The following is a 15,511-nucleotide window of genomic DNA, read 5'->3' as shown; positions in this document are numbered from 1 at the left end:
ATAAACTCTCTTTGCCTGGCTTCTTTCTTTCTGTTTTTTTTTTCTTTTAACACCTTATCCTAAAAGTGGGAAGATGGTGACAGCCAATTTGAGTTTGGACCTGAGGGAAAAGTTGTCAAATAGTCATGGATGTAGGCTGATGGGTGAGGAAGAGGGCTCCACATAACTCCTCTAAAATGTCTGTCTATTCACAAGGCCTAGTGGTTTCACTTAGGGGTTTTGGAGTGTTTCTGTGCTAAAATAGTGCTTCTGAAGTTGCTCAGGGCCTGTCTCTTTTGGGATCTCTCTTGAGCCTTTGCTAAAAGTGACTTACCCTTTACCTTGTGCCCAGCACAGAATCAACTATAGAGACTGATTTTGTTTTATTTTTTAGATCGTTTTCCTAATGCCCTCTGATGATGGATAGAGGTTCTCCAGGAGGCCTCGAAAACATCAGGGTGATATTTGTACAGGAAAATCCATAGAAATACGAGGAACTTCCTTATAAGCAAATAAGAGTGTGTATCATTTCTGCCTGAAAGCTCTTCACAGAAGTTCTTTTAATCAGTTCTTTTAATGCAGACCAGTGATTGGCCATTGGTACAGATCCACAAAAAGATAAATACAGAAATCAAGAATGAGTATCTACAGACATATGCCAAAGCAATTTCTTCACTGATACAGCTCCTAGGGCACTTGAAACTAAAGAGAAAATGAACAAATGGGACTACATCAAAATAAAAAGCTTCTGCACAGCAAAAGAAACCATCAACAAAACAACAAGAAAACCCACTGCGTGGGAAAACATATTTGCCAACGTCATATCTGATAAGGGCCTAATCTCCAAAATTTATAGGGAACTCATACAACTTAACAAAAGGAAGATAAACAATCCAATCAAAAAATGGGCAAAGGATCTAAATAGACACCTTTCAAAAGAGGACATTCAGAAAGCCAAGAGACATATGAAAACATGCTCAAAGTCACTAATCATCCGAGAGATGCAAATCAAAACAACAATGAGGTACCATCTCACACCTGTCAGAATGGCTATCATCAACAAATCAACAAACGACAAGTGCTGGAGAGGATGTGGAGAAAAAGGAACTCTCCTGCACTGCTGGTGGGAATGCAGACTGGTGCAGCCACTATGGAAGACAGTATGGAGTTTCCTCAAAAAGCTGGAAATGGAACTCCCATTTGACCCTGTGATCCCACTTCTAGGAATATATCCCAAGAAACCAGAAACACCAATCAGAAAGGATATATGCACCCCTATGTTCATAGCAGCACAATTCACCATAGCTAAGATTTGGAAACAGCCTAAGTGCCCATCAGTAGATGAATGGATTAGAAAACTGTGGTACATCTACACGATGGAATACTATGCTGCTGTAAAAAAGAAGGAACTCTTACCATTTGCAACGGCATGGATGGAACTGGAGAGCATTATGCTAAGTGAAATAAGCCAGTCAATGAAGGAAAAATACCACATGATCTCACTCATTCATGGATAATAAAGACCATTACAAACTTTTGAACAATAATAGATACAGAGGCAGAGCTGCCTCAAACTGATTGTCAAACTGCAGTGGGAAGGCCAGGGAGGGTTGGGGGGCAGGAGGGAGGGGAGTAAGAGATCAACCGAAGGACTTGTATGCATGCATATAAGCATAACTAATGGACATAAGACACTGGGGGGGAAGGGAGGGCAGGGGATTGTCAAGGGCGGGGGGAAAAAAAGGACACATATGTAATACCCTTTGCAATACTTTTAGCAAAAAAAAAAAAATTAAAAATTAAAAAAAAAGAATGAGTATCTAGAAATTTCTATAGCAATTTGCCTATTGAATCTAATCATATAAAAACTTGGGTTAGAATGTTGTTTGTTTTTTCATTTCCTTTTTCTAGTAATTAAATTTTTAAATCTATATTTTGTAAAATTTTGGCTTACAGCAGATTGGAAATTTAAGAAAACAAAACAAAATGTTTCTTTACCACAGAGAGTTTTAAGTGTTAGGAAAATTCTATCAGCCATTGGTCCAGAAGTGAGGAGTTGTGATTGGTGGATGTGCTCAAGTCTGGGATTCCATAATTTCACAATCCCAGGCAGAAAGGGGTCTAGGGCTTATGTGCTTCATATAGAAATAGCAGTTTTGTTAATGGAGACATATTTATGGGAGTCTCAGCTACTATCTGGCCATGTTTAGGTCAACAGATCACCACTAATAACATAATCTGTAGCCATTCAATTTCTTACAACAGAACTTATAGTGTCAGATTTAAAATTCAGTCCTGTTTCTGTCACTTACCACCTACTTGTTCTAGCAGATCCAGGACCTCATGTAATATCCGTAAGCCTAACTTTCATCATCTGTAAAGTGGGAAAGTAATACTTATTTCCTAGGATGTTTTGAAGCTCAAGTCATTAACACTTGTAGAGTATTCACTATTTGCCAAGCATGTAATAATGTAGAACAGCACACATATATTAATTTAATTCTCACAACAACTCTCTGAGGTAGTTACTGTTTTCATCCTTATTTTGCAGATGAGGAAACTGAGGCTGAAAGGGTTTAAGTGATTTTCCCAAAGTCATAGAACTAGGAAGTGATGAAACTGGGATTCAAACAGGTGGTGGAGGAGTCTAAAATTTAAACCCATATAGCATATTCCCTTTCATGTGTAGTTTGAATAAATGTTGCTCCCTGCTCATTTAATCTCTTTGCCCACTTTAGGTAGGCCTTGGTAGTGGCTCCTTTTGAGCCAGACCCTCATATGTTACACATACATAATTATAGGGAGATCTTCTGCCTCTACTCCCCACCTATTGGCACATTTCAAAAACTCTAATTGGATAAAACATCCTGAGCCAGATACACTTAATTTAATGTTGCAAAGAGAACACTTCATAAGGTCCAATTGCCTATGGGGCCAACACACAGGTCACCCATGGCAAGCTTCTCACTTCATTCATTCAAGCATCCATTTGTTCAACATCCATGTTTTGAACATTGACAGTATGTCAGTTATTGTGCTAGGGCATGGGAAAGTCAAAGCTGTAAAGACACATACCTCACTGTTTAGGAGGTGGAGCTTATTTGGCAAGATGAACTCATAAATATGGACATGGAAGTGGAAAGATGAGAGGGAAACAAGATCACATGATAGCAGGTGAGGAATTGAACACATGGTCCTTCTTACATTCACTAGGCGCTCCTTGCCCACTGTTCTACCCAAGGGCAGCTACTCAGCTCATCAGCAAACAGCCATATATAGGCACCTATCACCTCCTCATTTTGCAGCTGCAGCAACAGTCTTTGGAAAATTATAGGTTTTCCAATGAGCAGGTGTCAGTGTTGATTCTTTTGATCTTAAATGTCTTAACATTAAGTATCTGCTGAAGAAGATTCAGAGGAGTTTGATTTCTGTTATAAGATTCCCTTGGCTAGATTGTCCTTCATTATGTTGCTAGGTTGTTCTTCCCCATTTTCAACTCTGAATACCTCTTCATCCTTCAGGGTCCAGCTCAAATGTCTGTACCTCCTCCCCACATCCTCACCTGCCCCATTCCAAGCAGAATTGACCAGTCCCTCCTCAGCGGTCCAACTGTATTTTGAGCATAAACGTTCATGTGTGGTAAAGAATTTACTATATTGCAATTACAATTGGAAATGCATAGGAATCTAAAATGTCTGCCTGTGAGTGGACTGTATTTTATTCATCTTTGTATCATGCACTCAGTTCAATAAAGACTTTTGGATGATTGAGGTTCTTTTAGGCAGCTCCAATAAGCATCAAACTTTCTTGTTCATTGCTTCTATAATATATGAATTTAAAATGAAAGAGAAGGAGTAATTAGTTCTTCTCCATTACAAATACAAGCCAATCACATGGAGTTCGTAGGAATTACAATTCTAGGATTAGGAATCACATCGAGTTCATAGTGGCAATCTTCTTCCTTAGCTTTCCCTTCTATGGATAAGTTACTCTGAACACAGAATCTTTCTGGACAACAAAGGTTTTTCTCTGGGATCTATGTTTCCTAGAATTAACCTCTTGAGTATTCCTGCTTATTACAATGTCTTCAAGTATTCTAGGTTTTTCTAGGACTAAATGACCACTGCTAGAGTGTCTGCTTCCACTCAACTCTCTATGACACTCTTAATTGCCTACTCACTTTCTTCTTTGCAAATCAAACCCAGATATTGTGCAGATGGAGATCCCATGACTTCAGAGAAAGCAGAAGCCCCTCCTCAGATACAAAGGATTAATTATGATTGGTGTAGGACTTGACATATAACTAAGTTCTAGCCAATAAGAGAAAAGGAAATGTCAGCAAGAGGAGGGCTTCTATTCCAGAGTGAAAACAACAAAAAGTGCCCCACTAGGGAGAAAGGCATTTTCTCATATGGACACCAGTATGAGAAAATAATTCTGGAAACAACAGAAACCATCTGTAACCACGAGACAATAACTTTGAGGACGAAGGGCCAACACACTAAGGGTAGTAGATCAGAAAACTAGAAAGAAACTAGGTCCTCGGTGGAATTGTTGAGCAACTGAAACAATACCAGAGACACTTCCCTCTGGACTTCTTTTTATGTGAAAAAATAAATTCCAATTTTTAAAAGTCATTGGTCATGTTTTCTGTTACTTGAGGCCAAAAACTTCTGATTAATATGCTTCTGGAAGTTTTATCCTGCTTCTTTCACAAACCTAGACTTAGCTCTTTTCTCTTTCTCTTAGGGTTCTAAACCTAAGACTCCTTTGTAAGGCCAGTTAAAGCAGCAATTACTTTTATGGAGCTGGTATATATTTAATATATGAAGAAACTGAGAGAGAGAAGTTCAGTGATTTGACCAGGACATACATAGTAATAAACACTGGTGCTGGAATCCAGCATTTATGAGTCCTAATCCTAGAATTGTAATTCCTGAGAGTCCTGATAAACTGGAAAGCTTACACAGTTAAGGGATGGTATTGTTTTTGACCTTATAGTCCCAGTCCCTAGCACAATGACAGTATATTGTTGTTTGTAAAGGTTTGTTAAATAAATAAATGTGACACAAACTATATTATAAGCTCCTTGAGACAAGGCTTCTTCATAATTGGCTCCGTAGGGCCCAGCATGGTGCATGGAACACAGTAGATACTCAATAAATATTTGCTTTGGACAAATGAATAAATGGGAATTGCTAATAGACGTGTGATGCCCTATTTAAGAAATAAGGGATTTTTTTTAGTCAAAGGCATTGAAATTCAAGGAATTGAATGCTTAATATCAAGAGAGGGGCATTCTACAAAATTTTAAGCTCTTGCACTCAGGGACCAGGCAGTGGGGTTTATATTTAGATTTCATCACTTACTAATGGCATGGTCACAGGTAAGTTAATTAAAATATCTGAGTTCCAATTTCCTTATACACAAAAAACAGGGAGAGGAATGGTATTTCATTGGGTTTTTGTAGATATAATGGAATCATGAGAACATAAAACATGTAGTACAGTGGCTGGTATGTAGAAAAGAATTATTATATATTCATTATTCTTATTGTCTATGTTTTTGGTGGAAATCCAATTTCGTAGGGAGGTATGAGAAAAAATGTGGTTTAGAACAGACAAAGCAGTGTCATTTAAGTTGACTTGATGCAAATGCGGTTTACTTGGGGGAGGTGCATTTTTGGTGTAGTTAGCTCACTCACTTTGCTTACAGTTTGAAGAGGGAAAAAGCTAAGCAGATGGCATGGTGACACAAAGGACTGCAGCCTACTGTTGCTAGAGCTTGTAAAAATGGAACCCCACGGCTGCCAGCTTGGCTGAACTTCAAACAAGTCCATGAAGAGTGAAACTCGCTCAGGAGGGGGCAGGAACTTGGTGTGAAGCTCTCTCCAGTGCAAAGAACAGTGTCATTACAGTCATGGCAGCTTGACTCAGAACTGGGGCCTGACCCCAGACCGGATAGGAAGCTGGTGTCAGAGAGCCTCGGCCAGAGAGTGCACCTCGTGGTGGGACTCGAGAAATTGAAGCCTTTGAAAACCCCTAACTTCAGAATAAGGACAAATTACCCACAGATGGCCTGAGTCACAGAAGCTGAGTCCGGGTAAAGCATCTGCAAACTCAGAGCTGAGACCCTGTCCTGCTGGGCTGAGCGGGCAGACGTAGGTCCGGGCCCAGATGGCTGCGAAGGTCACCAGGAGGGACACCAGCCAGACGCGCTCTACTCCTGAGAACTGGCACAACCCAAAGCCCACAGAGGCTTCCCAGGATCCAACAAACCAAAATATCCTTGTCAGGAAAACGTCACACTTCCTTTTGGCTTACTGGCTACAGGAAAATAAAAGTGTATCAGGGGAGAAGGGAGTAGATGGGGAGCCTAGGGAAGGCATTAGCAGAAAAAGGCCACCGTTCTCCGTTCCAGGAGCTTAAGCTGATATAATTCCTTTCTGATACACAGGTTCAGCTTCAAATCACAGAAATCCTGCACATCTGAACGTTTCCCACATAGCTCCCCTGCCATTATTTTATAAAATAAAGCCACATGCAAAGCCAAACGCAGCCGTATTCAAAGTGCAGATTTTTTTCTTCTTCTTCCAACAATATAGAAACATGCAACACATGCCCTGATTGAAACCTTCAACGACAAAAGAAAATACCAAATTCTACTTAAAAGAAGTCTTGCATGGAATAAAGTCTTCTCCTCATTGCACTGGAAGAAAAAGCCCATCTTCTGGGGTTCTCTGGTGCCACACATGTATCTTGCCCCTTACCTTGTATGTAACCATTCACTCCTGCCACTAGAATTGCAGCCTCTCTAAAGTCAGCATCATATTTCATTCATTGTTAAATCCTTGACACCACCTACCTAATATTTAGTAGGCTCTTAATTAATGACGGAATAATGAATGAATAAATGCATGTGTACAGGGCTAGGGATTGATAATTAGTTTAGTTTAGTGTCTGTTTACTAGGGAGGGTATTTGAGGTTAGTGTGGAATAACCTCTTTGCCATATTCTCAGCCAATCTGATTGAAGCTCATTTCATCCTCCTCTCCCAATTGCTTCTCACTCCTGTTATGTATCATAGAATATTAGCTACCAGTTGTGAAAGACAACTTTCTAAATGAAAGGTGCAAGTATTTCTGTTCCACTTGATTATCAATGGAATTGATTTACGTTCTCGAGTATAATTTGGATCCATTTTTTCTGATTAAAAAAAAAATCTAAGTTAAGATCAGTCTGACTTCACTTTCCCATCCAAAAAGGACACTTGAAAAATCTAGGTTAAGAGAAAGGGGACCCGACCAGGAGATAGTGGCTGGCTGGATTATATTTTCCCTTCCTTATTTCTCCAGCAATATATATTTATATTTTTCCATATAGAGACAAAACCTCCTAGTCTGCACAGTCAGTATTTTCTTCTCATTTGAGACAAGCTCCTCAAAGGCAACCAGGTGGGGGATTCTGAGGATTTTCTCTTTTCTTTGGGAAACCCTCTTAAAGAGACTCATGTTATTATTACCACTTAATCACTCAAATCTACATTTGAACGATGACAATTGACAAAAGCAACAGAAATTGACCTCCTGCAGTTTTCCAGCTCAGAATCACTTTTTCTTCTTTTATGAGTAAGCATGTATGAAGAGCTTATAAAAAGAAATCTTTTACCTTTGATAAGGCTAATCACCTAGTGTTTTATTTTAACGGTGGGAAAAATTGCCCAGGTCCAGGTCTCCCTTTCCCAGTGACACTGTCCACTCTACAGGCTGGCCGCCCTCACCCCACAAGGCTAGGCAGAGCATGTGTTAGGGGGCTTTGTAGTTTTCAGTTATCATCGCTGCAGCTCAAGCACCATGGACAGATGCCAGGCAGGCACTGGAGCTGGTTTCACAGAAGCATTTAACTCAAAATGCAGATACTTTTTTTAGAAGAAAGAAAGAAAAAAAGCCTTTTTTAATGATCAACTAACTCAATAAACTGTGGGCACGATGGAGAAAGACCAGCAGTTATTGACATCTGGCCCAGCAAAGTTGAGACGGTTCCCCAACAACATAAACAGGGTTTATTTTTCCCTTCTTCCTTATTATCTCATCAAACCACCAATCATTCCCGAACTAGAAATTTGTTCTAGTTTGAGCAAAATAAATGAATCCATCAATGCTATGGAATCTGAGGACTTGGTTTCAAAATTTAAGAAACTGTAGATTGTGAAACAGAAGACAAGAAGTGGCTGCAGTGCCAGGCACAGCCACCCCTATGGTCCATGCCCCGAGGTGACTGACAGTCATCAGAATCACCTCAGGCTTTAGACTCTTCTGGGCTTTGGGGACAGGAGGGTTGGATAGGCCTGGAATAGAGGCAGATGAGAGAAGCACAGACACCTCCTCCACCAGTGAGAGCAACACCTTCTTCTGCTTGTGGCCTCCAATCTTGCTAATATTTTAGCCATTATTATTGGGCTCAAGAGGACTAGAATAGTTCAGGGAGCTCTGAGCATAAAAAAGGTGGCATGGCCAGCATATTACTTTGAAAATAAAATATCCATTTGCTCTACTTTCACATATAACAATGTATTACTATGCTGTCTTTTGGATTAGAAACCAATGAGCTGAAATGGGGCCAAGGAGCAAAATGGCAGAAGGGCAGGTGGAAAGCAGAAGAAAGGACCCCATTAAATAGGCAATCCTGAGAAAAAAGGAATTCAGGAAGCTTGCCTTCTGCCATGCACGCATGCATTTAGTAATGGCATAATGCTCATACAATGTGGTTTGGGGAGGCTAAGGGTCTCTTTGACTAAGAACTGCACAACATGAACTGCTTAGTCCAAGCTTAATGGTGTCCACACCCAGCATTTTCTCTTTCACACCTGATATTCTTAATTACTATTCCACCTTACCCTTCAAATTCTCAAAAGGCCCAGAAAATGATAAAAAAACTCATGAAACACTGAAGATTGAGAACAGCTGTGTACTAATTGCTAGAGTTTATATGAAAGTTTCATTAAACACAGAGAAACACAACGGATTGAGAAAGGACCACCAATGTTCTTTGTGCTATGCCTCCCTAATCAATCCTTCACACAATTGCTAGCATAATCTTCCCAAACCTCAAATTCAATCTACATAAAACCTCTCAAAGGCATCAAAGGCTCCTGAATGCCTTTGTGATTAAACTGAGATTCCCCTAATTTGGCATCTAAGGCCTCCGTGGTCTGGTGTCTACCTATATCTCTCTTTTATCTCCCACCCGTCATCCACATGCAGCCGGTGTATAGGAAGCTCAAAGAACTCCCTGTGTATTTAATATTCCCAGGTCTTCCTCCATCATCTAAACCTGTGCTGTCAAATGCAGTAGCCATTAGCCACATGTGGCTACTGAACACCTGGACTATGGTTAGTTCAAATTGATCTGTGCTACAAATGTACACCATGCTACCAGATTTTTAAAATTTAGTATGAAATAAAGAATGTTTCATTAATAATTTTAAAATATAGGTTACTTGTTAAATGACAATATTTAGATGTGTTGAATTAAATAAAATACACTATTCAACTGATTTCACTTGCTTCTTTGTACATTTGTTTAATCTGGTTTGTACATGTAGCTTGCATTATGTTTCCATTGGGCAGCGTTGGTCCACAGCTATGGCATGCTCCTTCAGAGAGAGGAACCTTTTTCACTTTGTTCATGGAGCTAGCTAGCTCTTCTTCATCAGCTAAGACTCAGTTTCACAATCACCTCTTCGGGCAACAAATGTGAAAATGTGCAGTACATAATAAAATACCATTTCTCTCCCCCCCCAATTGTTTGTGATAGAACCCCAAAGAAGGTGGAAGAGAATTGTTATGAGTCTCTAGACTAATTCAGTTTTGGAGACAAAGGTCTTCAAATGTGAGTAGTAAGTACAAATACTTTGTTCAAATTGCAGGAAACAGCTACTTTCTCCAGAGAATCTTACCACTAAGTCCAAGGGCATTGCTAGAGGCAGGCCTTCCCTCTGCTGGAGGCAGAGGACCCACCTGGGGCCACGTTCAGGTTCCTCTGGCTGGGAGAATCACAGTGCCTCCTTTTGGCCCCTTATTGGGTTTCTACCATGATGCTGGTACAGTCCAACACTGCCCAAAAGATCTTGGCCAGCCACCCTCAAAGCAATGCCTCACGTGGCCACAAAAGCAATGTTTGCCTTTTCCCAGGAATAAGAATTTAACTCTTAAATTGAGAATGAGTTGGCATTTTACACTTGACATCTTGAAAATGGAAAGAACACATTTAAAAAAGCTAGTTCCTCACCTACACAAAGAGGCAGAAGAAGGTTACCTTTGTTTCTCCTGTTCCGCAGACCACACCCATCATTTTGGTGACGATCATTTCTTTATTGGTTTTCAGTTTCCCACAGTTCCCTGAGTCCAAAGCCCCAAGTCACTCATTCGTGTAAGTAAAGGACGTTCGGATCCCCATATGACTGCTCAGATTCTCCTTCCTGCTCCTCCTCTGTTCTCTCCTGTGTTGGCCCATGGTTGCTTGATGCTCCTGCTACACTCTGCTGGTGTGAGTCCTGGGACACTTGCTCCAACCCCACCACACAATAGACATGGCAGTCATGGTGCCTGCCACACACACAATCCCTGCTGAGCCACCACCTGTTGAAGGGACAGCACTATTAGCCACATTTTACATGAGTAACTCCACCCCCACCTTGGCCACAACTGATTGGATCAAGGGTGGACACTTCATTCAAGAACAGTCCAATCAGGTGCAAAAAGACAAAACGGGGTCCATTAGATTTTCTCGTTGGGGTATAAAGTGATTATGTTGTCATGGGAAAAAGTAAACTGAGAAAAATCAAAGCTAAGGGCACAGCAGAAGTCTCTGAAGCATGTTTCAAGGAACCATTGGGGTTCTGTGGAGGGGACCCAGGGCCTGATGTCAGAATGAGGAGACACCTGGGTGGGAGGAGCCAAACTCATGCCCACTTTATCCAAAGAAGTTCCACTTTGATCAGCTTTAAATATAAGATGTTGCTTGAAGAAAAATTAAAGAAGATAGATAATAGATAGCCAACAGATAAAGGAGAATGTAGTAGGCCCTGGGAGAACATCTGAATCATATTAGTGCAGACCCCCAACTGAACACCCCGGAACTTCTGTTCTTCTGTAGCCCTAGCTTTTCCTGGCTCATCCTGAGGCCCAGACCCCTATGCGCTAATAGTAAACTGCCACACACACACACACACACACACACACCTCCCTAACCAAACCACTGAAGCTGCTGAGTGAGACTTTGGTCCTTCCTTCTAAAGTACCCTGGTGGAAGAACCCTAAAACATCCACACAAGTATTTCTCTATGTTGAAAAGATTTTACTTCAAAGAGATCACAGCTCTTTTGACCTAAAATTAGAAGACTGGACCTCTGCATAGTTATAGAGATATTTTAAGCCTTAAAAATTAGGCTCTTTTTTCCTCTTGTTTTTATTTCAATTTGACAATCTTTAGATCAAAGAGCTTAGAATCTTCCAGGTCCCAGACTGGAGGACCCTTAAAGATTACCTCTCCCTGTTGTTTTTTAAAGCCTTCCTCCTTGTGCTGATTAAGTTAGATGGAGATGAAGGAAGGGCATGGGGCAGAAGCCCTGGCACATCTGTATTTGCTCCTCTTTATAGACAGCATGCTCCACGTGGCACGGCCATGCCTGGTTGCTTTGCAATGGAACCCTGTGTCTAGTATACAGTAGGCACTAAGTAAGGATTTATGACAGGCTAACTGACTGACTACTGGTAAGATTCTTGCTTTCTGGGTCAACCCTCCTACCTCTGAGAGCTGCTTCTCAAATTGGGACAGAAGCAAGAAAAAAATCAACACAAAATTGTCCCACACATTTTGGAGTTTGGAAAAAGGCATTCAAGGAGACTGATTTTTAAATATTTTCTAATGCCCAAGTTGTAAGCAGATGACTGACTTTTACAATGTGCTTGTGTAAAATTTGTTTCTTTGACCAACAATTAAAAAAAAAATTGGCCAAATGGCATCAAAGTGAAGATTAAGGGGGAAAGATATGGGTACTTTTAGAATCTTTACTGTCACTGAATTAATTATTTTATTCTCCTAGTTCTTAAAAGGAGCAAAATAAGTGAGAATCTTTGCCATATATGTTCAGAAACGTTTGGCTAATTGAGGAGGCAATGACAATATTTAATTATTGACAGGGCAAAACTGACTTTCATTTAGCCATTTATTCATTCAACAAGCATGTAGTGAGTTCCTCTTATGTGTGGATTATCTAAGGGAAGGAAAGAGACATGGGCCAGGTGTATTCTCTGCCTCCTCTCACCACCCCCTTACTTGTAGGGTGTCTAAAACCTAAAACATATATTGCTGACTACAATATAGAGAGCATCCAGTGCTTTAGATTCTGAATGCGGTATCTTTAGGAGAATTTAAGGGGTAAAGGAAGAGCTTCTCACTGGGAAATGGGGAAGGCTTTTTGGAAGAGGTCACACTCTAGTATGAAGGACAAAGTGGATTCTAACAGTGGAGACAGGATGGAAGAATGTGACATTCAGAGGGCAAAGCATAAACAAAGGCATAAGAGAAGGCAAGGTAGTTAGGGAAATGGTTGAGTATGCCAAGAACTTGATGTAAGGAAAGGACAATGCTTGGAGTTAAGTCTGAAATAATACATTGAACCCTAAACAGGAAGACTTCTAAATGCCATGTTGGGGAGTTTGCACTTTAGGAAGCCATTAAAGGGGCTTGAGGCAGAGAATGATTTAAGAGATGTGGTTTCAGAAGATTAATTTGGCAACAGTACATAGAGGGGATGTAGTAGAGGGGAGACATGGAAGGGGAGGAACTCAATTGAGAGGACATTACTATCCTTCAAGTGACAGGGACTGAGGACAGCTTTGGGGGCAGGAAGAATGAAAGTGAAGGACAGATTCAGAGAACAATGAAGGGAACTGGAATGGCAGGCAGAAGGAAAAGGGGACTAGTATTAATGAGGACACATCTCTGTTTTACTCATAACACTAAATGTATAGGATGAACACATCTCCTGCTTTTCTTGGCACAGTCTGAGTTTATGCCTTATTTCTTTTTGATTATGGGATAATTATTAACAATGGCCTCTCTCATTCTCGATGTTTCTACTTTGGACAATAACTTTCACAATCATATTCTTATATACTTTTCCTCTTTGATTCCTCCAAACTACCCTCCAGTTTATATATGAAGAAGCTGAAGATCTGAGGTGTCTCATGGCACAGGTAGCCAATAGGTGGTAGAGCCTGGATTTGAATCCAAACCTATACAGTTAAAAAACAACAACCCATGAATGTTCTATAATACCTGGTTTCCTGCCCTCAGCCTATGACAAGTTGTGGAAGGCACATAGAGGGGGTGGTTCATTAAAAGAAATAGGGACGTCAGAGAGAGTGGGTTAGGGTAAACTATAAGTTCTGGTTTGGATGTGTGGTCTGTAAGGTCCTGAGGTGCTGGAAGAATATTGAAACAGTTGGAGGTATTGGCTGGAATTCGGGAGCAAAATCACACTCTAGCTACAGATTTGTGAGCCTTCCAAATCAACAGATGCAGGACCCTGGGACCAAATGACATTGCCAAGCATGAGACTGCAGGACAAAGGTCACAGCTCAGATACCTGCAGTGGCCAGGAAGGTAACACATGAGTGAGGGGGCAGGAACGAGGCATTAAGGAGTGGCAGAAGGAGGTGCTGGTGAGGATTATCTTAATTTCTCCTAGAAATTACTGGCAATTTTATATAGAGACAATATAGATGTCAAAATGACAGTCTATTTCTTAATTAAAACTGGCAACTAGAGTAAAATTCTAGCAATTTAATAAATAAATCATAGTTGACTTATAAAAATAGTTTTAACAATAAAACTAATTAATAGACTAGAAAATTATAAATAGCAGTCATACAATTTTGGTCTACTATTTCTGGTCCTAGATGAAACCTCAAATGAGTTTTTTAAAAGTTCAATTAGTTCTTATCAAAATACATACAAGTATGTTAGAACAAATTGCAGTGCATTTTTACAGTCCTAACAGGAGTCAAATATAACTCAGACATCATTGCCAAGAGCGCGCAGGTGGGGGCAAGAGGAGAGGGGAGAGGAAGATGGGGACACAGGAGGGGTGGGGTAGTGGAAAGCATTTCAAAAAGCAGTACATACCAGTTCATTTATAGTAGGAAAAATTAATTTATTAATGAGAACTTACATTACTAGTCTTGTCACTAGTAACTTTCAATTCAAAGGTAATAAGCACCCATCACCTTCCTGGGCCTACACAGTGGTTCTAAACTTTTACCAGCACTTTCACTTGAACTTGTTTACCTGGGGGGCTCTTTACAACACCGACTGCTGGGCCTCGTTGATTCAGCAGGTCTGGGAATGGTTGGTGCAAGTTTGCATCTTTAACCAGTGCCCAAGTGGTGCCAGTGCTGTGGATCCAGGGACCACACTTTGTGAACCTCTGGTCTACATGCCAGACAGGGACTGGCTGGCTTTACCCCTTTCCGAATTACCGTGGTGCAAAAACATCCACTAAGGCCCTATTTCTCATGGCACTCTGGAAAATGATTCAATGACATGGCTTCAGGCAGAGGTCCAACTTTTTGCCTCATTGTCTGTGTTCTGAATCCAACCTAGTTTAATATTTTGGAAAATGTTACCCTTTTCTGTACCGAGCAAAGTAAATATTTTGTCAGTTGTTAAGGATGAGCTGCAGTGTAAGACCTAAAGATGGATCCAAATTCAGCAGGAAGGCTTGGAGCTGCTTCGGGACTCTTTCCAGGTTGTGATTTGTAATGTATTTCAGAAGCCAGCAGAAATACCAACCACTCGATCTATTAAGGAAAGGCTGAATGAACCTTTTCACAGCAGATTTTTATTTATTTATTTCCACACCAACCCTCATTCTGCTTAGCCCAGAAAAGAGAAAGGGGAGACAAAATGCTTTTCCGTCCCTAGGATTTCATCTGAGTATTGTTCTCATAGGAAGAACAGTAGCACAGAGTTTTTAGAATTGGAACATTTTTTAAAAATTTAGTTTTCAATGACTTTATTGGGGTAACATGGGTAAATAAAATTATATGTTAGAAATTTTTAACAATCTTTTTGACAACTGAAACAACTAAGGCCCAAGGAAGGAAATGTCATTTGTCCGAGACTCAGACAGTGGCAGAGCTGCAGCTGGAATAAAGCTCAAAGGCTGCCGGGACAGCACTTTCCTTACCACAGCCTACCACCTCCCATGTGGAAGATCATAAAAAAAAAAAAATCATCGCCCTAGCTCCGTGGTCGGCAAACTGCGGCTCGAGAGCCACATGCGGCTCTTTGGCCCCTTGAGTGTGGCTCTTCCTAAGCCTTAGGAGTACCCTAATTAAGTTAATAACAATGTACCTACCTATATAGTTTAAGTTTAAAAAATTTGGCTCTCAAAAGAAATTTCAATCATTGTACTGTTGATATTTGGCTCTGTTGACTAATGAGTTTGCCGACCACTGGCCTAG

At 40.6% G+C, this 15,511-nt stretch overlaps 1 protein-coding gene across 7 annotated transcripts in view; it reads right to left on the bottom strand.

The window, feature by feature from the left end:
* Positions 1-15,511, bottom strand: part of AIG1 (androgen-induced 1) — a 209,416-nt gene that overhangs the window by 60,609 nt on the left and 133,296 nt on the right. Inside the window, exon 4 of one of the 7 annotated variants that reach the window (XM_014533889.1) lies at positions 10,373-10,618. The exons of the other annotated variants lie outside the window; for them this stretch is intronic. Within the exon in view, the coding sequence (XP_014389375.1) occupies positions 10,577-10,618 (42 nt within the window). The 3' untranslated portion in view covers positions 10,373-10,576. Of the gene's footprint in view, positions 1-10,372; positions 10,619-15,511 lie in introns of those variants that run through there. 7 annotated transcript variants of the gene reach the window in all.

Source organism: Myotis brandtii, unplaced genomic scaffold (genome assembly GCF_000412655.1).
Source record: "Myotis brandtii unplaced genomic scaffold, ASM41265v1 scaffold123, whole genome shotgun sequence".
Lineage (NCBI taxonomy): Eukaryota > Metazoa > Chordata > Mammalia > Chiroptera > Vespertilionidae > Myotis > Myotis brandtii.
The sequence above is the reverse complement of the archived record's forward strand: the minus strand, read 5'-3'. Positions and strand labels throughout refer to the sequence as shown.